The sequence below is a fragment of the Acartia tonsa genome, chromosome 10 (assembly GCF_053477335.1).
Source record: "Acartia tonsa isolate MP-2025a chromosome 10, ASM5347733v1, whole genome shotgun sequence".
Classification (NCBI taxonomy): Eukaryota; Metazoa; Arthropoda; class Copepoda; order Calanoida; family Acartiidae; genus Acartia; species Acartia tonsa.
In genome coordinates this window covers 16,443,696-16,469,735 of record NC_137269.1, presented here as the reverse complement: position 1 = coordinate 16,469,735, position 26,040 = coordinate 16,443,696, and the positions used below count along the sequence as shown (strand labels likewise).

General features: G+C 34.1%; 1 protein-coding gene across 1 annotated transcript in view; it reads left to right on the top strand.

Annotated features, from left to right (window-relative positions):
• LOC145329543 (uncharacterized) overlaps positions 1-24,712 on the top strand; it is a 271,980-nt gene extending 247,268 nt beyond the window's left edge. Inside the window, exons 10-17 of the mRNA XM_080173816.1 lie at positions 12,842-12,926; positions 14,466-14,593; positions 21,072-21,144; positions 21,536-21,685; positions 22,293-22,362; positions 22,696-22,820; positions 23,296-23,357; positions 24,178-24,712. Coding sequence (XP_080029942.1) covers positions 12,842-12,926; positions 14,466-14,593; positions 21,072-21,144; positions 21,536-21,685; positions 22,293-22,362; positions 22,696-22,820; positions 23,296-23,357; positions 24,178-24,404 — 920 coding nt within the window. The 3' untranslated portion in view covers positions 24,405-24,712. The remainder of the gene's footprint in view (positions 1-12,841; positions 12,927-14,465; positions 14,594-21,071; positions 21,145-21,535; positions 21,686-22,292; positions 22,363-22,695; positions 22,821-23,295; positions 23,358-24,177) is intronic.
• Positions 24,713-26,040: the final 1,328 nt, after the last annotated feature.

Genomic DNA, 26,040 nt, shown 5'->3' with positions numbered 1-26,040 from the left:
GTCCGTCTGTCAGTCCCTTAAGATCTCGGTAACCACTGGACCGATTATATTCTACTATTCAGGGAATATACCTACTGGTCCTGTGGTGGTTTTAGGCTATTTTCTTGGGGGGTGGGATACCCCCAACCCCCCCAAAAACAAAAAAATCCCCCCCCATTTTTTTTTTTGCTGAAGATTTTCTTGGTCCTATTACGAATTTCGCCAAAAAAAAATTTTATCACCTCTTGGGGCAAAGCCCCTGAGGCTAGGGGCGAATCTGCTAGTATAGAATATAGTAAAAGGGCATAATTTTATTTTTAGTATTTGATTATAATACTAAACCTTGTTGTCCTAAGAAACATTACTCCAAAACCCAGATGAATGGGACAATGATATTATACAAAAAAATGGACGTACATACTTTCTAGTAATGAATATAGTATTGTACCCAACTGTTATAGAAATCATTCTGCAAAGTTTGAAATCGATAGGATATTTATAACATGTCTAAATTAAAGAAAATGTCGTCTAACCGTTTGGACGTACGGACAAACCAATCCTTACTATAGAAAAGTTTCGCATTTAAAAAGGAAAATTATAATGAAAATATAATGAATTAATAAAATAAATATAAATAATATAATAACATAATGAAATAAAGAAAAAAAATAAACTAAGAGAATGAAATTTTTTAGTTAAATAGAATATTGAATAAGGATCATATAATGGACAAACAGACAAAGTAAGTTATAGAGCAGACTTTAAGAGAATATGCTATTACTCAAAGATTATCACGAAACCTAAGTATTTTGAAGCATAATTGAGAGACAGACAAAATAATTTATAGACTGGATATACATATGTCATGGGAATATTCACTAAAAATCTCAACAGTCTATCTTTAACAATAGCAGAGAAAACCACATGCTTAACTTAATGAGAAGAGCAATGACGAAAGGACTAGCCCTAATTGTAGAAAAGTCTCTCTTTTAACAAAAAAAGTATTTTTTTTGGTCTGAAGCTTAAAAATTTCATAAACTGACTAAATTCTCCATTTAAGGGAAGCTTCACATAGGTCATGGGATGGTTTTTTGCTTTTTCATTTTCAGATTTAAGCCCCTAATTGGTTTAGGCTATTTTTCTGCCTCCTTACATTAAAAAGAGCGCAGCTGCAAGTGAATAAGAAAAGAGAAATATAAAAGAAGAATACATATTATCCTATTATATAAAGTAGTAAAACATAAACAAACGTTGGAGTGGACAAACCTAGGAATGGGACAATCGTCGGAGTGGACATTGCTTATGTAAAACGCAGGAGTGTCTTTTATTTTATTTATAAGATAAAAATCTTTCAAAACAAAAAAAAATCTTGAATATCTTTTCTCACAGACTGAAATTTTAAAATCAGTCTAACAGTTTTCCAAAGTAGGTAAGTTCTATCGAAAGGCAAAGGTTTGAAACAGATAGAACATTTCATTAAACTAAAACATATTTTTTTCTCACATTGTTTACAACTGTCAAATAGGTTTTTTTATATGCCTAACCCCTGCAGGGGGCTTATTTGTATATTTATATCTTAACCTAACCTAACCTGTGTAGAAATAACTAAACAAATGTTGTTGAAACCTAATTTTTAAGATATTATAGACACTTCTGCGTTTTACTTATATAATGTCCACTCCGACATTTGTCCGAAATATCCTGTGTTTGTCCACGTTAGTAAGGCTTTCTGTTCTGAAACTTAAGATCTCAATAACTACTAAACAGATTGGGCTTTCTATTTCAGGTAAGCTTAATATTTGTCTTGTAATGGCTTTAGGCTATTTTATTTTAAGTCGAGGGATGGTTTTAGGCTATTCTATTTTAAGTCCTGGGAAGGCTTTAGGCTTTTATTCATTCCCCTTTGAATACAGAGCCAATAGATGCTGGGGGCGTAGCCGCTAGTCGATATACAAAGTTTTTTTTTGTCTGTAGCAAAGGATCTCGTTTGCTGCTAAACCGATATGATGTATGTCTGTCTGTCTATACCGTAGGATCTTGCTAACCGCTGAGTACTGAGATGATTTTAAGATAGTTTATTTTTTTTCCTTATAATAAAATAACAGGATATTTGTCCATAAAAAGCGAAGCAATATCTTAATTTTTGTTGTTGGAACTGTTATTCAGTTGATTATACCAAGGATCTAAAGGAATAAGACAATGGCCGATAAATTTTTATCCATCCCTAATAACGATACACAAAATTGCAACACTACAACCAAAATATGACAAAAGTCCCCAAAGTTTTGAGCCAACGAATAAGAAAACTTCATTATAAAACTTTGGAGACTATTGTAAAAATTGCCTAATGTTTCCTTTATCCCTGAGATTATACAGACTATCCTTAAACTAATATTTACTTTAAAGTAACAGGATGTTTATCAGTATCAACTGAACCGATATGCTTCTCCTTTACATTGAAGCTTATTTTACTCGCAGGAAAAGTTTTCATTTTGGGGAGGGGACTAACACTTTCAGCCCCCGGAAGGTATCACTTCCCTTAAATTCTTAACCTTCCCCCTCCCCCCCCTCTCCACCACATCTATTCATTAAAGTACTCCTAGGGTCATCTATGGGATTAGCCGTTAGTGACTTAAAAATAATTCAAGTGCAATGATATATTTACCAAATTAATACGATAATTTTGTATACATTTTTTATGAAAAAAAATTATTTTGCCAAAGGCAGCCAAAAAATAAGCAGCAAATATTTCAAAAATGCTCTGATAATCAGAGATCTACAGGGATAAGACGATTGTCGATAAAATGATATATATACATATATACAGTGTGTTTTTTTATGAGAACTTTTTTGAAAGCAATTTTACCTTACTTATAGTTATTAGAATTTAATGATTAATGGCTTATTCTCTTCTTTTTTATAACCTTTAATAGAAAAGCAAAAAATATTTCAGTTTTTATTCAAAAAGTACAGTAAATTAAAAAATTTAAAACTTAGGTGTCAACATCTAAAAATGGTTTTAGTGCATTTTTCTTATAATCTACCTTTGCAAGAATGGCTGCAAAACGCTTCAAAGTTGAGATATTGAGCTAAAAATTTATATAGATACTACTTGTGACATGTACTAGAACATTTTGAAATTTGAAGGCCATATCTCAACCAGGGAGGGAATACTGGCCCCCCAATGTACTCCCTCCATTCTTGGAAAGGGTAGAAGATTTGAGCATAAGAAAAATGCGCTAAAACCATTTCTCGTATTCATTTGAATCCGGTGGATAGGAACCGGTTCTCATCCATACGAAAAAACTATGTCTAGCATCGTATTATATCCAGCTTTCTACGAATATAGATATGTACAATCATAAGATTAAACCCAGTTTTTTTAGCCGGTGCCTTCTGCACCTCGGGGCTAAAAAAACTAGTTTTAATCTCATAATTGTACTTTCTATATCCGCGGAAAGCCGTTTATAATACGATGCGAGAAATAACTATTTTAGATGTTGACACCCATGTTTTGAAATTTTGAATTTACTGTACTTTTTAAATAAAAACTGAAATATTTTTTTGCTTTTCTGTTAATGGTTATAAAAAACGAAGAGAATAAGCCATTAATCATTAAATTCTGATAACTATAAGTAGGGTAAAATTGCTTTCAAAAATGCTCTCATAAAAAAAAACACTGTATATATATGTATGTTTATATATTAATTATTCCCATTGATGATTCACAAAATTACCCCTTCTTTAGTTTAGAATTAGTGGTTGAAACATTTAGACACTCAACTTAATGAACTAAACAATCACAAAACAATAAAAAGTCCCCAAGGTTGTTAATCTAACGAATAAGAAAACGGTATTATAAAACTTTGGAGACTAGACAGCACTCTTGGATAAGCCAACTTATAACACTTTGGGAACTATCCTAATCCTCCCTGGCGAAATGACAATGAGATTTTTTGGTAAATTTGTGGCAAACTTTATTCTTAATAAATTAGCACTTGGCAAAATTATACTGGAGAGATATTTCATTGAAGAATAAATTTTTTTTTTGCCCAAACTTTTCGTCAGCCAATAATAACAGATAAGTTAAACATTGTAAAAATAATATAGTAACTTAACTCGAGTTGTCAACGGCAGAAATTAGGTCCTGAGATGGTTTTAGGCCTGGAAAGGTTTATAACAATTTTATCTGTATTTCTTAAAATAAATTAACAGAATCTTTGTCTGTATGTATGAATGTCTGTCTGTACCGAAGGATCTTGCTAACCGCTGAACCAATATGGTTCTCCTTTACAGTGAAGATTCCTATAGGTCCTGAGATCGTTCTCCTTAATAGGGTAGCTTCTCATAGGTCCTGGGGAGGTTAATAACTATTTTATTTTAATCCTTATAATAAAGTAACAGGATCTTTGTCTGTATGTATGTCTGTCTGTACCTTGCTAACCACTAAACCGACATGGTTCCCCTTTACAGTGAAGCTTCCTATGGGTAATGAGATGGCTTTAGGCCATTTTATTTTTAATCCTTATAAAAAGTAACAGGATCATTGTCTGTATGTATCAAAGAAGATCGCTAACTGCAGAACCAATATGGTTCTCCTTTATAGGGTAGCTTCCAATAGATCCTGAAAAGGTGTATAACTGTTTTGAAGGAGGATATAAGGGGCTATTAAGGGGCGATGGAGAGGCTATGTAGAGGCTATGTTATATAAATTAAGGTAAGGGGCTTTTAAGTGGCGATGGAGGGCTATTAAGGGGCGATGGAGAGGCTATGTTATATAAATTAAGGTAAGGAGCTATTAAGGGGCGATGGAGAGGCTATGTAGCGGCTATGTTATATAAATTGGCTATTAAGGGGCGATGGAGAGGCTATATAGGGGCTATTTATATAAATTAAGGTAAAGGACTATTAAGGGGCGATGGAGAGGCTATGTAGGGGCTATGTTATATAAATTAAGGTAAGGGGCTATTAAGGGGCGATGGAGAGGCTATTTAGGGGCTATGTTATATAAAATCGGGTAAGGGGCTATTAAGGGGCGATGGGGAGGCTATGTAGGAGCTATGTTATATAATTAAGGTAAGGGGATATTAAGGGGCGATGGAGAGGCTATGTAGGGGCTATGTTACATAATTAAGGTAAGAGGCTATTATGGGGCGATGGAGAGGCTATGTAGGAGCTTTGTTATATAGATTAAGGTAAGGGGCTATTAAGGGGCGATGGAGAGGCTTTGTAGGGGCTATGTTATATAGATTAGGGTAAGGGGCTATTAAGGGGCGATGGAGAGGCTATATAGGGGCTATGTTATATAAATTAAGGTAAGAGGCTATTAAGGGGCGATTGAGAGGCTATGTAGGGGCTATGTTACATAATTAAGGTAAGGGGCTATTAAGGGGCGATGGAGAGGCTATGTAGGGGCTATGTTATATAAATTAGGGTAAGGGGCTATTTAGGGGCGATGGAGAGGCTATGTAGGGGCTATGTTATATATATTAAGGTAAGGATTATATAAATTAAGGTAAGAGGCTATTAAGGGGCGATGGAGAGGCTATGTAGGGGCTATGCTATATAAATTAAGGTAAGGGGCTATTAAGGGGCGATGGAGAGGCTATGTAGGGCTATGTTATATAAATTAAGGTAAGGGGCTATTAAGGGGCGATGGAGAGGCTATGTAGAGGCTATGTTATATAAATTAAGGTAAGGGGCTATTAAGGGGCGATGGAGAGGCTATGTAGGGGCTATGTTATATAAATTAGGGTAAGGGGCTATTTAGGGGCGATGGAGAGGCTATGTAGGGGCTATGTTATATATATTAAGGTAAGGATTATATAAATTAAGGTAAGAGGCTATTAAGGGGCGATGGAGAGGCTATGTAGGGGCTATGCTATATAAATTAAGGTAAGGGGCTATTAAGGGGCGATGGAGAGGCTATGTAGGGCTATGTTATATAAATTAAGGTAAGGGGCTATTAAGGGGCGATGGAGAGGCTATGTAGGGGCTATGTTATATAAATTAGGGTAAGGGGCTATTTAGGGGCGATGGAGAGGCTATGTAGGGGCTATGTTATATATATTAAGGTAAGGATTATATAAATTAAGGTAAGAGGCTATTAAGGGGCGATGGAGAGGCTATGTAGGGGCTATGCTATATAAATTAAGGTAAGGGGCTATTAAGGGGCGATGGAGAGGCTATGTAGGGCTATGTTATATAAATTAAGGTAAGGGGCTATTAAGGGGCGATGGAGAGGCTATGTAGAGGCTATGTTATATAAATTAAGGTAAGGGGCTATTAAGGGGCGATGGAGAGGCTATGTAGGGGCTATGTTATATAAATTAGGGTAAGGGGCTATTTAGGGGCGATGGAGAGGCTATGTAGGGGCTATGTTATATATATTAAGGTAAGGATTATATAAATTAAGGTAAGAGGCTATTAAGGGGCGATGGAGAGGCTATGTAGGGGCTATGCTATATAAATTAAGGTAAGGGGCTATTAAGGGGCGATGGAGAGGCTATGTAGGGCTATGTTATATAAATTAAGGTAAGGGGCTATTAAGGGGCGATGGAGAGGCTATGTAGGGGCTATGTTATATAAATTAAGGTAAGGAGCTATTAAGGGGCGATGGAGAGGCTATGTAGGGGCTATGTTATATAAATTAGGGTAAGGGGCTATTTAGGGGCGATGGAGAGGCTATGTAGGGGCTATGTTATATATATTAAGGTAAGGATTATATAAATTAAGGTAAGAGGCTATTAAGGGGCGATGGAGAGGCTATGTAGGGGCTATGCTATATAAATTAAGGTAAGGGGCTATTAAGGGGCGATGGAGAGGCTATGTAGGGCTATGTTATATAAATTAAGGTAAGGGGCTATTAAGGGGCGATGGAGAGGCTATGTAGAGGCTATGTTATATAAATTAAGGCAAGGGGCTATTAAGGGGCGATGGAGAGGCTATGTAGGGGCTATGTTATATAAATTAGGGTAAGGGGCTATTTAGGGGCGATGGAGAGGCTATGTAGGGGCTATGTTATATATATTAAGGTAAGGATTATATAAATTAAGGTAAGAGGCTATTAAGGGGCGATGGAGAGGCTATGTAGGGGCTATGCTATATAAATTAAGGTAAGGGGCTATTAAGGGGCGATGGAGAGGCTATGTAGGGCTATGTTATATAAATTAAGGTAAGGGGCTATTAAGGGGCGATGGAGAGGCTATGTAGGGGCTATGTTATATAAATTAAGGTAAGGAGCTATTAAGGGGCGATGGAGAGGCTATGTAGGGGCTATGTTATATAAATTAGGGTAAGGGGCTATTTAGGGGCGATGGAGAGGCTATGTAGGGGCTATGTTATATATATTAAGGTAAGGATTATATAAATTAAGGTAAGAGGCTATTAAGGGGCGATGGAGAGGCTATGTAGGGGCTATGCTATATAAATTAAGGTAAGGGGCTATTAAGGGGCGATGGAGAGGCTATGTAGGGCTATGTTATATAAATTAAGGTAAGGGGCTATTAAGGGGCGATGGAGAGGCTATGTAGAGGCTATGTTATATAAATTAAGGTAAGGGGCTATTAAGGGGCGATGGAGAGGCTATGTAGGGGCTATGTTATATAAATTAAGGTAAGGAGCTATTAAGGGGCGATGGAGAGGCTATGTAGGGGCTATGTTATATAAATTAAGGTAAGGGGCGATGGAGAGGCTATGTAGGGGCTATGTTATATAAATTAAGGTAATGGGCTTTTAAGGGGCGATGGAGAGGCTATGTAGGAGCTATGTTATATAAATTAAGGTAAGGGACTATTAAGGGGCAATGGAGAGGCTATGTAGGAGCTTTGTTATATAAATAAAGGTAAGGGGCTATTAGGGGCGATGGAGAGGCTATGTAGGGGCTTTGTTATATAAATTAAGATAAGGGGCTATTAAGGGGCGATGGAGAGGCTATGTAGGGGCTATGTTATAAAAATTAAGGTAAGGAGCTATTAAGGGGCGATGGAGAGGCTATGTAGGGGCTTTTTTTATATAAATTAAGGTAAGGGGCTATTAAGGGGCGATGGGGCGATGGAGGAGCGATGGAGGAGAGATGTAGGGGCCATCAAAGTACAATGTAATATAAATTTGTGGAAGGAGCGATGAAGGGGCGATGTAGGAGCGATGGAGGAGCGATGGAGGAGCGATGGAGGAGCGATGGAGGGGCGATGTAGGGGCCATCAAAGTACAATGTAATATAAATTTGGAGAAGGAGCGATGAAGGGGCGATGTAGGAGCGATGAAGGAGCGATGTAGGAGCGATGTAGGGGCCATCAAAGTACAATTTAATATAAATTTCAAGAAGGAGAGATGAAGGAGCGATGTAGGGGCGATGTAGGAGCGATGAAGGGGCGATGGAGGAGCGATGTAGGGGCCATCAAAGTACAATGTAATATAAATTTCAAGAAGGAGAGATGAAGGAGCGATGTAGGGGCGATGTAGGAGCGATGAAGGGGCCATGGAGGAGCGATGTAGGGGCCATCAAAGTACAATGTAATATAAATTTCAAGAAGGAGAGATGAAGGAGCGATGTAGGGGCGATGGAGGAGCGATGAAGGGGCGATGGAGGAGCGATGTAGGGGCCATCAAAGTACAATGTAATATAAATTTCAAGAAGGAGAGATGAAGGAGCGATGTAGGGGCGATGTATGAGCGATGTAGGGGCGATGGAGGAGCGATGTAGGGGCCATCAAAGTACAATGTAATATAAAATTCAAGAATTAGAGATGAAGGAGCGATGTAGGGGCGATGTAGGGGCGATGTAGGGGCCATCAAAGTACAATTTAATATAAATTTCAAGAAGGAGAGATGAAGGAGCGATGTAGGGGCGATGAAGGAGCGATGAAGGGGCACTGGAGGTAAAGGACTATGGAGGGGCGATGGAGAGGCTATGAAGGAGCCATCATGGGGCTATAGTATAGCCTCTTATCATAAGAGGCGATATTAACGCCCCTTCAAAGGAGCTATTAAGAGGCCATGAAGGAGCTATAGCATAGCCTCTTATCATAAGAGGCGATATGAACGCTCCTTAAAAGGGGCTATCACATCGCTCCATATGATAAGAGGCTATGCTATAGCTCCTTGAAGGAGCTATAGAAAATCATCGCCCCATATGGAGCGATGTCATGGAAAGGACTATACCCCAATATTTTGTATAAATTACCTAATATATCGCCATAAGTGAAAATTGTTTTGAAAATACACTCCTACGTTACTCCTACACCAAAACTTTTCAGATGAACAAGAACTTTTATGTTCATAAGCAGCGAAGCTTTGTGAAGAATGTGTTTTTTATCATATAACAATTTTAAGATCTTGATTAAATGATTAAGTCATTCAGACTCAGAGCTTTTAATAAATGGAACGTTTTTTTGAAAATCTTTTAAAATTCTTTAAAAGTCAGTCCACAACAAAAATCATTAAGCCTTAAAATAAAGGAAAAAGGGAACAAATTGATTTTGGTTGTAAATTTTAAAATATTAATACTTATATTGCAGATACTTTAATATATTTCCTCTCTAAAGTAAATACAATAAATTGAGAATCATTTATTATTGATAATATTTTTATATTCTACCGAAATGGATTGTAAAAGGATCTAATATTTTGAGGATTAAATAGTAGAATAGTTTGTATAATTTGGATCGTAAATGGGTCTTTACCCTAGCCTTTTGCTTGGGACCAGCCTCTTTTTTAAGGGGGGAGGGGAATAATTTTTAAGGGTTATATATTTTACCTGAAGTCTACACAGTACTAATAATAATCCTCCTTGAAAATTGTACCCACGATAGGTAGATCTTATTAGACACAGACAAAACCCTGCTACTTTTTATAGTAGTATTTAGAGCGAGAGAGCATCTTTGGTTTTTCACAAGATAGCCTAAAACCTACCCTGAAACAGTATAAAGATATCATTGAATTTAAACCTCAAACTATTTCTGAATTTGTTCGCTTATTTTATGGTTGAATCTTTAGCTATTTTTTATAATAGTTGTCCCTTCATCCCATATCTTAATAAATTTTTTATGTTTGAAAATATGAGTTTAAGAGAGTAAATCTGTTTAACCTATACTGTAAAGCTTTATCTACCTATACCACATTAACTTATTTAAGAATGCCTCCACCCCAAAACAATAACACCAAAAATTGCTCCATCCGATCGAGATTCATAAGTATATTAGCCTTCCCCTTAGGTAATATTATTGTCTGATATTAGACTGACGGATTGGGTTCACTATGTTACTATTTTTTTTCCCTTTTTGATACCGTAGCTATTATATGACTTTAGCCTGTCCGTATTTCCGTCCGATGGATTAACTTTTACTTAACCGTTATTAGAACACAACTACACGACTGCCTGCAGCAGAAATAATCTTATAAACTTTAAAATAAAATAAAGCTTTCATTTAACATCACATTTATCGAATATATAATTATATTATCTTTATTTTTAATGATTTACAGTTTAATGTACTTTTCAAAAAATATTAATAGCTTGAAATTGATGCGCTGTTCTTGGGACAATTTGTCCTTTTTGTTTTTAATTATTAAATCCTAAAAGCTGGTGAATTTGCTAGGCCAACGTACTAAAAAAAAGTTTACAAACTAATCAAACACTCCAAGATTGACTCAGAGTAGATTTAATGATATGTACATTTATATTGTCTATCCAGTGAATGTTCCAATGCAGGTTTTAGGCTTTTTTAGGCTAGAGTTAAGTTCAACCATACAGCATAGAAAAATACAATACATATGTAAGGAAAGTATAGCTAGTCACCTTTGTAAAATATTTTCTGCATAGTATAGTATACTAGTAATGTATGTTCAATCAAAAATACAGAATATAAACAGTAAGATGTCCGCCCATATTGATATTGGTAACGGCTGTAATAAACAATTTATGCTGTTTGGGAAGTTTTTTTTTTGTATTTAACTAAGATGCTTCAGACTTTTTTTTAAAGGGTTGGCTTGTACTTAAAGCTCATTAAACATTTCATTGATCCTATTTAGCTAATTAATAATCTTAATTCGATGAACATTAGATATTGTGAAAGGTATATTATTAAAGACAAAACTATTTAAATAATTTTATGCTAATATCAAACTTTAGTTCACTAACTGCTGCACCAATTATATTACGTTTTTCAAGTTTTGTACCTTATTGTCATAAGATAGTCGAACTCTTCATTCTAGGGGGTGAAATACCCTCTTCCAAGTTTTGTACCTTATTGTCATAAGATAGTCGAACTCTAAAATAAGACATACATATTTAGTCAATTTCCCCATAAATACATATAAATAAGTGTGCTTCTACAAATTGTGCTAAATATCCAGAAAAATAATTTAGCTTCACCGGAAAAACACCAAATTCAGGCTCACACAAACTTTTTTGAATAATCATATTTTCACATTGTTGAAAGGCCAGCCAAGTTTAGATGACGGTCTAAAAAGCCCCGAATAAAAAAGTTATAATGTATGATAATATGTATTTCTAGAAATATTTTTTAAAAATTCGAATCATTAATTTTAGTTAATAGATAAACAGAAAATTTTGTATCTCTCCTTCCCAAAAATAAATCTGAGAGAGTCAAGAATCTAAATAAACAATTTCTAAAAAGAAAAGGACAATATATTGTAAACAAGATTTTTTTGTACACGAAGAGATACTTAAATCTTGCCTATTTATATTAAGATAGCCTTGTAATCATACATACTCCCATTACCTCTAAAATTATCATATAGATTGGGGATGGTTACACACTCCTATTTCGGGTTAATCCTTTGTGTTTTATATTTTCACCCCAGACATATCAAATTTGGGTCATATTCACACACACACACACATACAAAATAAAGACAAGCACATCCTTATAATAAAGTAAAAGGATTTCTATGTGTCTGTCTGTCTGTGTGTACCAAAGGATCTTGCTAACCGATGAACCGATATGGTTCTCCTTTATAGGGTTGCTTAGTTCCTTGGATTGTTTATAATTTTTTAGGAGAGGTTACTACAACCCTCCCAAGAGATATCGCCACTAGAAAAAAATACCCCCCTCCCCCCAAACAAAAATTTGAAACTTTTTTTTATTTAAAACTACAATTGAAGTTGTATGGTCGACCTCCCCATCCTCAAGGACCCCTAGAAGCCCGATATGGTTCTCCTTTATAGGGTAATTAGTTCCTTGGATTGTTTAAACATTTTTTAAGAGAGGTTACTACAACTTTCTCTAGAGATATCGCCACTAGAAAAAAATACCCCTCCCCCAAACAAAAATTTAAAACTTTTTTATATAAAACTACAATTAAAAGTTGTATGGTCTACCTCCCCATCCTCAAGGACCCCTAGAAGCCTCGAGTGGCGTAGCCGCTAGTATTATTTAAAAAGATAAGATATATTATAGATCAAACTTGTTATTATACCTACAAAGAACTATTCTAAAGGTAGGAAATCAACATATCTATTTATTTAATCTAAGATAGGAATAACTTTTTTTTTATAATTTACGTGAATATTCCTATGTTATTTAAATTAATAGCTGAATTTTCACAATTGCTTAGTCTGCCCGACTTTAAAGAATGTTACATAACATGTCAGATAGATTTAGCAAATGAAGTTATAAAGTTATATCTACTTTTTTTATGCGATATAATCAATGGGGCAATAAATGATGAATTAATATTATTGGTGAAAAAGTTTGGACACTTTTTGTTTGTAAAGTTTGTCTCCTTACTGATTAAAAGCTATAATCTTATAATGCTTATATAAGCAAACCTTGAAAAAAATTAATTAATACATATTATATCAATTTTAAACTCTGTGCTACATTTTTTTTTCATTTAGGTGAGCCCATAAGCCCTGAGTGTATAATCAAGCCCGATACCACAACTCCTGTTTCTTCATATCATAGCATCTACTATTCTTCAAGGTATACATAAATATATATTATGTTAGATAGATAGATTACCTCATTAATAACCTCAAATGGGCGTAGACGCAGTCCATAACACTCAAACGCCATGGTCCAACAACCCAGAATAGCCAAGGGGAGCCAAATGTCTCCTTTTCTATCCAAACACCCGGGGAATTAGGTTAAGTAACACCCATCAGACAACCAACTCTTTCATTGTACGACCTTTGTCTGAGAAGTCCTAACTGTGCATGTTAATGAGTTGCACCTGTTTTGGGACAAGTAATTTCCACTACTCCAACTATTAATGTCGGGCACCTTACATAGTAGCAGAAGAACAATTTTTTAGTTATAGATCGGTATTAGGTATAAATTAAATTTTTCTATGATAGATCTCTTCCTCTATATATTTATGTAAGACAGAGTAGAATAATCAAGGAAGATTGTAATCAAAAGATTTTCAAAGGAAGTTTAAAAGACTTACAACAACAAATAAGATTATTTGGCTTTTTAATCTGTCTTTTTGGAGTACAAAATGGACAAGAACAATTTCAATGAATTAAAAGCTATGTAGATACTCTGACATATTCTAGAGCGGATTCTCTAAAAAAATGCATTTTTTTTTGTAAAGACTTAATCTTTGCAAAAACCAGGCTAATCTGAATTTTCATTTTTCACTTTTCCACAAAGTTAAACGGGGCTTTTCTTTGATGATATTGTATGTATGTTATGGTTGTTTTTAACAGAGTACTTCTTTTTCCACATTCAAAATGTGTTCTATGAAACTTAGATTCCCCCATTAGCTTTTAATTATTGTATAATTGATTAATGTATGATTTTTAAGACCCTACAGTTATTAGTACAGTTTTTTCCTTGTTAATGAAATGATCTTATAATATGCTTTGTTCGGCGCATAAATGACAGATATTCATCAGTGGTGCAAGAAAGATCCATTTTCGACCTATTTCCCTCCTAATTTTTATATTATTTTTACATAACATTTAACATTTGTAAGTGTATTTATGGTGAAAAAAAATCTACGAGTTTTTTTGATCATTTTATTTGAACCTTGCAAACCTTTCCTTTAAAACCTTTTATAAAACTAATTTGATGTATGTTATTGTCTGTCATACATTGATTAAGATATCTCACCAATATTCACCGTTCCCATTGCATTAAGAAAGAGTGTTACTATTTGCTTTAGATATTTGTTTAATTACCTAAAATAACCAACATTTAAGACTCTTTATGATAAAAAGTTTAGTTATTAGGGTTAGGTATGTTACCCTAAAAAAATGCTTTTTACCTGTGTGGCATTAACTCAGCAAAGCTAACTCTTTAGGTTAAAAAAGGGGAAACTAAAATTTTCTCCCCCTAATGGTATCACACCCATCTGGTGAATCGCTGTGCACGCCACTGGTAATAACCCTGCGGGCCAATATTTTTAATTTATTAATCAGCGGTTTCCTTGATGATTAAGCTTAACTTAACAAATTTGTAATATAGTCATGCTAGGTAAACTGTAATAATATTTGTTATCTTTTTTTTTATTTGCAGCATACCTACAACAACAGCTGGCAATACTACAGAGTTGACACCTAGCAGCACCACTCAAGAATCAACTACTAGTTTACTACCAGCTGATCTTATCATGGATGTCGGACTCTCTTATGAAATATTAATAGGTATCTATATTTTTGAAAGATATTAAGTATATACAAAAAAAATATTCTAAAATATTTGTAAAAATCCTTTAAATTTAGTTTTACAATGAAATCTTAAGAGAGCAAACATGCTCGAAAAAAGTTGTAATGTCTGAATATATTATTAAGGGTTAGCATCTTACATGTATATCATGAATGTCTGACTTTCTTTTGTAATATTAATAGGTATCAATGTATCTACTTTTTTTATCTATCTGTCTATCAATCTATCTATCCATAAACCCAACACCAACTGATCTTAACCTGGCTGTAATCCTTTCTTATTAAATACTAGCGGCTTCGCCCCTAGCCTCTAGGGGCTTTGCCCCAAGAGGTTTGATCAACCTAATTTTTCGTATCTTAGATTTTAAAAGAAAAAGTAAAAAAAAAAATTTTTTTTTTGGGGGGGGTATTTTTCATTTTTTGGGGGGGTTGGGGGTGTCCCACCCCCTAAGAAAATAGCTTAAAACCATCACAGGACCAGTAGGTATATTCCCTGAAGAGTAGAGCCCAATCGGTTCAGTGGTTACTGTGTCTTAACCTCTTTTCGAGGAAGCTTTGTGTTTATCAAGTTCGAAATTAAATTCCTTATCATTGTCCTAAAACTAAGCGCAAATGTCGTCTTTTTTGACTTTCCTTCAGTAATAGACGCGGCATGGAATGTTTATATGCGCCCACGTTTTTGACTTTTGAATGAGACATGAGTGTGTGAAGATTTCGGAGAACAAAATTGGGCCTATCATTGGTCTCATAGTGTGTGAACGACCCTAGTATACCAGGGATTTGAAACCATAGGAACTTCAGGTCTTTGAAATAATTTCATCAATAAATCTATATTCAAACCTGCTGTTGAAACTTGATGGTTCCTGGTATTGGGGGTTTGTATGTTCGCCAACTGATCTCGTGAACTTCCCGCTAATTCGGAAGTCAAGCTCAACCAAAGTGTCATGGTTGAGACAATTTCAAAGTATCTGATGAATAGGCGTTAGCATTCATCAAGAGATCAATAGCATCTAGATTATTGATGCAAAAAAGAAAGAGCTGCACAAGCAATTTCAAATGAATGGAGTTTGAAGGAGCTGCACAAGCGAATTTCAAATAACCTGATGGTTGAAGGCGCTGCACAAGCAATTTCAAATGGTTCTGAAGAATAGGCATTAGCATTCTTCAAAGAATCTGAAGAATAGGCGTTAGCATTCTTCAATAAATCAATAGCATATAGTGTATTGATGCACAAAAAACATTGACAATTTTTCTGTGAAATAATTACCTAGTGAATCAATATGGTGCTCACTAAAAAGCAGAAAATTGAGCGAGCTATCGCTATTGGCAATGAAAGGCTAGAGGTGTTTGACGAACAGATAAAAGTGTTTTATGAAAATCTAAAGGCCTGCCAAAGTTTTAGTTCATGTGAAAATGTGAATTTAAAATCAATTCGTGACATTTTTAGTGAGGTCAAGGACCAATCTGACCTAATAAAAAGTCTAAAACCTGCCGTGGATACTAGTGAGCTGCGCGAGTTCAAGCGTGATTTGGATGAAGCTAGTGAGCAGAAAACTGTTGCAGATAAAGTTTATGCGTCGTTGGAGCAGTGTACAAAAATTCTGTACTGGCTTGACAATGATTCAGACGACGCGAGGTCAAGCACTGTCGCCAGGAACCTCGACGTCATTGAGAAGGTGAAGATGGACATGGGAGTGCTTAAAATTTCCATGGAGTTGCGCCAAGAAGTACGTGATATGTACCGAAGGCTTAGAGAGATGGAACGTCGTTCATCTAATTTGGATGAGAGTGGGACACCTGCCATTCTCTCCAGAAGTATGTCTGCCGTGGATATTCGGAGTTCCAACCCACAGTATGGGCGCTGGGACAACAGTTTGTTGCCGTCGTTCGACGGTACTGACACGGATTACCCAAACTTTAAACAGGTCTTTAAGGATCTATGCTCTGGTTATGGATTTGCTGACCAGAGGTTAAGTCTGATGTTGTGTATGGAGAAGGTGATAACCAACCCGGAACTACGCAAGCAAGTGTCAGCGATTAGAGATCATAATGAACAATGGGCGTTTCTTGATCAGATGTTTTTATCAAACACTCGCCGGTTCATGAGGATTTTAACTAAGCTGAACAAGATGAAACCTGTGGATAAACCTGTGGACGTGGTTAGCGCAATTGCTACCTTCAAGAGCATGATGCAGGAGGTAGAAACCATCGTAGGTTCTGCAGCTAAGGATTACAATCACCTAACTCTTATTCATATTTTTAAAGACAAGTGCCCTGAAAATTTGAGAGACAAAATTATGATGGAGCTAGGTAGCATGAACCAACCAAACATCCAGAAGATTGTAGAACTGCTGGAGAGGACCAGGGGTGCCATGTTGGCCGGTGATATGTCCTATGACACTAGCGCCGGCAAGAGAAATCGTGACAGAGCTGCCGCCGCGCAAGTGTCTGGCCGCAGTGACAATGAGAATGGATGGGCTGGAAAGGACAAAACTTCCAAGTGGAATAGTGCTTGTCCTATTAAAAGTTGCGAGGATAAACATCCTATTTTCCGTTGTCCCACATTTAAGAAGATGGATGTTGTTGACCGAAAAAAAGTTGTCCAGCAGAATAAATTGTGTGAACTCTGCCTGTGTGAGGGTCATGCTGCTGACAATTGTAATAAATCGGATAAGCTTGGTGTCTGTGGCACCAATAATTGCGACGGTTATCATAGTCGTATGTTGCATGAGGCTAGTGCTAGTGTGAATACAGTCTACAAATCAAGTTCTGCGCCTAGCACATGTACCTTCCTGCTGCAAATAGTTCCAGTTGTAGCACCTGGCGGCGGCGCCTGCCATGCCGCCGTCATGTTTGATACTGGTGCGAGTCTACCACTTATATCTGAGAAGATGTCCCACAAGTTGAAGCTGAAATCTACCGGCAGATATACAAACATTTCTGTTGCTGACGGTAGTGAATCATCCTGCCGCAATGTGGTGTTCTATCTAAAGGACAGGGATGGTAACTTGAGAGAATTTGAGGCAGCTGTTATGCCTAACCTCGGAGGTGCCAACGAGATGCGCTCGGTCCACCCCGAAACTGCCGCCGAGATATTTAAAATGCCGCCAGAAAGGTTTACATATATTAGTGGAGGCTTAGATATCATCATTGGAAATACACATCCTGACTTGTTTCCATCAACCTACCAGAAAGTGGGCCAGTCTATGTTGTGGCGAACCATTTTTGGTAGTGGTTTTATCTGTACAAGTGCTGACTATGGAGCTGGTCAGCAGAAATCTGCATATAAAGCTGCCGTAGCTGTTGATAAGAGTGCGTGGCCGGTTGGTTCTGCCGTAGCTGTTGATAATGAGCCGGTTGGGTCTGCCGTAGCTGCTATTATTGAACCTGTTGGTTCTGCTTGTAACGCTGCTGATGAACCTTTTGGTTCTGCTAGTGCCGCAGCCGTTGACAGCATGGCTACGGTGGGTGTTGCCGTGGCTAATATTGATAATGATGTTAGTTGTGCTGCAGTAATTCCTGATGATATTGGTAACGATACTGTAGCCGTTGAGAATATTGTTACGGCGGGTATTGAGCCGCTGAATGATTCGGTTCCGGCTGGACAAGAGCCGATCAGAGTTTTGGTTCCAGCTGGACAAGAGCCGACGGGAGTTTCGGTTCCAGCTGGGCAAGAGCCAATAAGAAATTCGGTTCTGGCCGGACAAGAGCCGACGGGAGTTTCGGTTCCGGCCGGACAAAAGCCGGTAGATGATTCTAAATTTTATGACAGTCACACTTTTATTACTTGCCCTGGTGCTGTCATGAATCAAGAATCGACTTGGCTGCTGCCAACCTTGCCGCCCGACACAGGGTAAGAGGCCTGCAAATAGCGGGTGGAAATATGGCGGGTGTTGCCGCCAGAGAGTCATTGAAAAATTTCAAACCACACATATCTAATCTACAACATAAACTATTTATGTGAAAATGATCTTTAAAGAAAAAATATTACAAGTTATATATTAAGCTTGTGAAGGGAACCTAAAAAGGTTCTGCAAAGAATAAGTATTCATTATTCATCTAATTTTATTGTTCATATTAAGCAAAAAAATTCTACAAAATTGTTTAGACTTTTAAAGCAGATTTTAAAAAGATTTTGTTTCTTTAAGTATGATTTTGAAAAGCAAAAGTCTGTGTGTATTAACTACAAAGTGATTTTTGCAGATTTTTTTTAGATTGAGAAAAATAGATTTTTTAAGAATTATTTTTCGAGGTATTTTTTTTCATGGTTCACGTTTGCTTAAAAAATGTTATTTCTCAGATTTTCGTATGAGATAATGCATTAAAGTAAAGAACACAACATGTAAAATTATTATGATAATGTTTAAAATATTTCTTATTATTATTTTAAAAAGATTATCGCAAAAAATCAAGATATTGTTTTAAATTGTAAGCAAATAAAGTTTTTTCTTTCACTCCGGAGGCAAGGATTCCTAATAATCCACGCGTAAAGATTTTTTCTTCATTCCGAGAGCAGAGATTCGTAGTAGATATGTACCTAGCGACTTCGGACAATTTTAAACCTTGAGAAGTATTTATAGCAATTATTTTCCTAGGTACATATATTTTCGTTCATGTTTAAATATAAACTCTATTTTCTATGAGATAAGCATTTATAATAATGAGCACGATGTATGATATTATTAAATTATTGATTATTATTTATATGAATATCGCAGAATTAATTTAAGATAAACTATGCATATTTTAAATTAACCTTTCCTTCATTTTTATCGCAGATATTAAAATAAAAGCGGTTATTAAAAATTATGATTAATAATTGATTCTTATTTTATGAAAACTAAGAACATTTTTTTTAGTAAAAAGCTACATTTTCATATGCCTATTTTTATGCCTAAAATAAGAATCAAATGAAATGCGATAAAATTTTATTCTATTTCATATGCTCAAATTAATTTTATTGAGTTTAATTTCTTTTCAAAAGTACAATTCGTTATAAAACTTACCTGAAAAGTTTAACAAAAAGGAATAAATGTGTCGAGGTTGCGTGATTCGATATTTATTCTAAGAAAAAAAAAAAATCAAGTATTTTTTAGCAGATTTTTTAAAATTATATATGAATTTCAATCAAGTAAAACATTTTTTATTTAGATCAAGGAATGATTGAAAATTCATATTTAAAGTCCCATAATTTTTCACAAAGAAAAATTGGTATTTTTTTTATAATTTCCATGAAAATTCTAACGAAGATATTATTATTTTGCTATTCTTAAGTATTAAAAAGTTTTATTGTTGATTAAGATATTACAGTTCTTATTCATTAGGTTTGAAAAACTTTCTGCCCAAGGATTTTGAAAAAATTTTTCTTACTACTCTTTTTGATGCTTAACAAATTTAGTTTTAAGTACCTATAAATCTTAATTTTCTTGTCTAAGATTTATTTCGTTTTATTTTACCATTATTTGTTTACATTTACATTTCAACCTGATTTCGTAGGTACTTATTGATTTATTAATAATGATTTATTACCTATTGATTATGAAATGATTATTATTTAGTATAGTTGTTATATTTACAACATCATGATTAATAGGATTATCTATTTTAGGATTTGTGTATGTGATCTTGTGAATGTCATGTGCATGGAATGTTGTATGGTACAAACCAATCCCCATCCTTCTATCCTAAAATGTGAGGTATTATGAGTCCTAGTGAGGAGTATAATATTGTGTATGCATTTCACGGGGTTTCATTTAGTTAGGAGCAAAATTGTCACGTTTTCGGGATGTGGCCATTCTCATGTGATTATGGTGGGTTGAGTTTAGTGAGAAATGTTGCTAGTGCTCAGCGCAAAAAAAAAAACCTTGAATCTCGTTAAGGAAGTTAATTTGACTTTCAAACGGGGGGTGTGTCTTAACCTCTTTTCGAGGAAGCTTTGTGTTTATCAAGTTCGAAATTAAATTCCTTATCATTGTCCTAAAACTAAGCGCAAATGTCGTCTTTTTTGACTTTCCTTCAGTAATAGACGCGGCATGGAATGTTTATATGCGCCCACGTTTTTGACTTTTGAATGAGACATGAGTGTGTGAAGATTTCGGAGAACAAAATTGGGCCTATCATTGGTCTCATAGTGTGTGAACGACCCTAGTATACCAGGGATTTGAAACCATAGGAACTTCAGGTCTTTGAAATAATTTCATCAATAAATCTATATTCAAACCTGCTGTTGAAACTTGATGGTTCCTGGTATTGGGGGTTTGTATGTTCGCCAACTGATCTCGTGAACTTCCCGCTAATTCGGAAGTCAAGCTCAACCAAAGTGTCATGGTTGAGACATACTGAGATCTTAAGCTTCAGACGGACAGACAGACGGACAGACAGACATCGATTATAGATTAATAGGTATCTATCTTTCCATCCGTCTATCAATCTAACTTATTTGTGTATCATATTATAGGTATAGCAGCCGGAGTTTGCCTGATTTTTCTGATCCTATTGGCTCTAGTTGTATGGCTCTGCTGTAGAACAAGGTTAAGTCACTTTAAATTTTTAATTTTTAAATTAATGAGTTTTAAAATCGAAGCTTTTCCTTAATTAAGTCCGAAACGAATATTTTTTTCATAAATATGGCAAGTTTGAATCAATTTTAAAAGCAATAGAACGTCCAATTTTTAAACAAAATAATTCTTTTTACTTTTTTTTATATACAAATCGGTAGGGCATAATTTTGTAAACATAGCCCCTCTAGTATAGCGACGTAAGGATATTCTAAGCAAAGTATAACAGAAGAACATTGAAGTTTTGTTTCTGTATATTAATGAAAGATCTGTCATTGTATAATATTTATCTTTGTTCGTTTAATTGTTATTCATATTATAAAACAGCGGTGTATTTAAATTAGTTAATAAATATGAATTTCAGGAAGGCCAAATCGAACGAGTCCTCTTGCTGTGAATCTCCCATTGACAAGGCCAGCACTGATACCAACGAGAACTTGAACAACCATGGACGCGGAGAAAGCACGGCGGAGCTGGATAAACTGCTCAATAATCAACAGGACTCCGATATTAGGTAACAATATTCAATTACTATTTTTACTATTTTCAATTTTGATAGTTATCTTACTACATAGTAAAGTAGGAGTTTTTTTTCTGAAGGTTAAGCCTTCAATAAGTAGTGAACTTACTGAGGTCTTCTTTTTGGAATTCTTCATATAGGTCCCTGGGTGGTTTTAGGCTATTTTCTTCTTTAGATAGATGTTATGGGATAGTTTTCAACTATTTTTCTACCAAACCCTTCTATTTTGAGTATGAAGCCTCTAGATGCTAGAGGCGCAACTACCAGTTTTTAATAAACTACTAAACAGGAAAATTTTATTGGTTTATCAGGAACCCAGTAATAGTGTCGGACTGATTATGACGTATTAGCCAATGAGAGGCCATTATTGACCAATGGTAAAATTTATAGTAGCCTCTCATTGGCTAATTATTTTTTTACGTCATAATCAGTCCGACACTTTTACTGGGTTCGTTCATCAGCAGTATATATTCTTAAGCTTTTAAAATCTATCAATAAACAGGTTTGTTATGATCTTTTGATATATTTGTCTTTCACGAAATTGTATGTACATTCGCTGATTACAGAGTAGCTACAATACTAAAAATGTTATGAAATTTAGATCTGATTCTGAGGAGGTGTCTCCGATTCCCTCTCCCAGAAACAAGTTTGCCTCCCCTGTCTGGATCCAGGTAAAGTACAAAGTTTTCAATATTTTAGTGGTAGAGGGGTAGGCAGGTTAAATATATATCCTAATAGGACAAAAAGAAATAATCTTAACAATCTAATAATTCATAATAAGTTTTCTATTTTATTTTAAATTCGGTACCGCCAAAAAGTTCTTCTTAGATGCAATTGTTGGCCAATATTTAAAATATAGCTAATAATAATATTAAATATGAAATTACCAATAAACCTACAAACTGTTGCAGTTGAGAATAACTCTATCTAAATAGTAGCTCTGCAACATTAATTGTGATAAATATCAGACAATTCTTTCTTACAGCATTTTATTATAATTTTAGGAAATTCACAATAACAAGATCTTTGCAAAGCAGCGTAGCATTAATTCTCCCGAGGGGAAGGAGACTAAAGAGGAAGATGCCCCACTTATGAACGGAAATCATTATACTAACGACTCAACACCAAGGTAGGGTCATTAGTTTCTAGTAGCGAAGCTACTCTATAATAAACTTTATCTTTCCGTCCGTTTGTCTGTAACGCAGTGGAAAATGTGATTTTCTCGACTGCGATTAAAGATAAACGTCTAAATTTTTTATTTACTTGGTCTGTCAGTCAGCCACGCCTCTAAAGACAAAGATACTTATTTTTTAAAGATTTCGTGATTTCGCCATTTTTAGAGTCTTTAAAAGTTATTTTTCGCATCGTATTATAGACAGCTTTCCGCGGATAAGTGGATATTAAAATGAAAAATTATAAGATTAAAACCAGTTTTGTTAGGCCCGAGGCAAGAGCTAACAAAACTTGTATTCATTTTATGATTTTTATCTCAACGTTCGTTGAAAATTATCTTTAATAAAATTCAATGCATGATTATCGGATATTTATCGGTTTCGAAGCCATATATATTTAAAATAAATATATATATAAATATTTTTTTTCAGACGAGGCCCTGTTAAAATCCCAGTGAGATCTATCTCTGAAATATTAGAATATGAAACATTAGGAAAATTACGAAACTAAACTTATCACAAAAGATATCATCTAGAATAATAACACTAAGGGGTTTTTAAATTTTAGTTCTTTAAATGATGCAGCTGTATTTGCTCTTATGGCTTAAATAGCACTTAATAATTTGTATACTATATAGTATATAGGTTTATGGAATGATATACCAAACCACCTAAAAATAAATATAGGATTAATGAAAAGCTTCTCTGAAAAGTCTATCAATAGGTCAAGACAATAAACTATTGAAACCGACAAACATTTTACCTCTTTTTGATATAAATCTAAAATGTTCTCATTTTTCAATTCAATACATTAGAAAATTTGAGCAAAACTTTTAAATTATGTATATTGTATAACTCAACAAATTAAAATATTGAACTACAATATTTTATTTCAACTTATTCCAATAAAAAGATACAAATAGAAAGGTTATGATTAAATAAAATTTATATAATAGATTAATAGTTGTTAAAAGAAATCAGGTCAAATAATACTAAATAACATGAAGTCATTTTTTTTCTCTTAAATCATTTGAACTATTTTTTTATGAGGGTTAAGTCTAAAAAGGAGAACATTTATAGAATGCAATTATTACCTAATATCATTTGGGGACTCTACTAAAACGACACTTCCGTACAATAGTGTCTTGGCATAAACGTGATCCGATCGTATAGGAATCTTAAAGGAAGGTACAATGTACGAAAATTTTTTGTAAAATATTATGATAAAAAAATTTTATTTTATGTACTATATAGATTTAAATTATAATTCTTTACCAAACACTAAACTGGTTTCAATTCGTAATAAATCAACAGAGGACATAGATGCTGAGGCCAAGAAACAAGAAGAACAAGCTGAAAATATCAACAATGAGCAAAAATCAGCTGACAACAAGATCATTGAGACCGTCGTTGAGGAAACAGCTGTTCCAACAGAGAATAGTGACGCCATAAATGGTGAAGTAATTTCTAATGGCGGGAAGATCATTGCAAATGGCGGACAAAATGGCGATGCCAAACATCTGTTACAAACTGATATTTAAGTGAGACTGAGAAATAAGTGATATAATGAAAGCCATAATAAGGTTTAAAAGTTAAAACTTTATAAATAAAGAATACTTATATAAACACTGAAAATAAATTATTGATACAATTCAGTGATCCTAAAAGAACTAAAACGATCCATACATTTTATGCTATGATTATTTTATATTACCAATATAGTTGAAAAATATTACTAATATTTTAATCATTATAAATTTCTTAAGTATATATTAAGCTAAATCCTATAAAATTTCCATGGCTAGCTTAAAGTTAGGTTTTTGTTAGCCTTACATAGATATAAAGAAATAAACAAATATATATTATTTTGCCATAAATAGCTCTCCTTTAAATATTAATCTGAAACACAATAATTTCAATCTTAGTAGAAATATTTTAAATTGGAAAATTTAATTTTACTTATGTAAAGATAAAGATGTAAAATAAAACTTGTTAAATTCCTTTTTATTTCTACCATTAGTTGAGTAAATGAAGATTTATAGTATCTTATAAGGACACTCTTCTAGCTTATTTTTTTTCTCAAAAAAAAAATATAAATATTTTTTATGTAAGTAATATATATAATTAAATAAAAATACTTATTATCTTAAAATTCTAAAATAAAAATTCTAAGTTTGACTATGAATTATGATTGTTAAGTCAATTTTTCAAAATTTTCAAAAACTTTTATGTTGTTATATTTGTGACTAAAGCTTTAATTAGTTTTAATTTAAACATAAAAACCCTAGGAGAGCGTCCCTTTCAAGAAAGATAAATGTAAATCCCCTTTGTAGAAATATTTTGAGAGAAATATTTAAAGAATATGTCTTATTCTTTCATTGCTACATATTAGTTTTTATTTTAAGAAAAAAAATAGCGAAGTTATAGACTAATCTTTTGTTCTTTTAGTCACTTTTAAAAACACCTACAGACTATTCATGACTTGGGATTTTTCTTTTTGGCTACAAGTTATTTAACAAACAAAAATATGAAGAAAACTTAAATACATTACAGTCCTTTAGTTTTTAATAATGTTATAAAAAATTTAAATTTTAAAATTTTTCTTTAACCATATTTTAATATCTCAAATCAACTAGCAATTGATTAACAACAAGGAAATTGTTAAAAAGTGCCTTCAACTAATATATCTTTAGAGCTTACTTTAATGTAAATATTTATAGCTAGAGCCGGTAACATGATATATTAGCCTACTAGTAAACAGTTATGCGTCTCTAACCGAAATTTTTTTTATGGAATATATAATCTATGTATGTATGTATATATTGTAATATACTCGAATTTTTTGTAAATAAACTTTTTGATTAATTTTGTCTTGAGTAGGCCAACTGATATATCGCTTATTTCGCACTATAATTAATTCATGTAAAAACCAACCCTTTGTTTGCATCTCCTGAATTGATATTTTTTTCTCAAAAAAAGCTCAATGTTTTTCCCTTGTAATAAGTCCGCTAATGAAGGTAACAAAAATAATTTTCTTCTATATTATATTTCAGTGTAATCTGTTTTATGGTTATAATCTAACTCTACAAATACAAAATATTATAATAATACATCACATTTTTACAAGTGTGGTAATATCTATTATTTACGTCATAGAGATTAAGTTTTATTTAATTC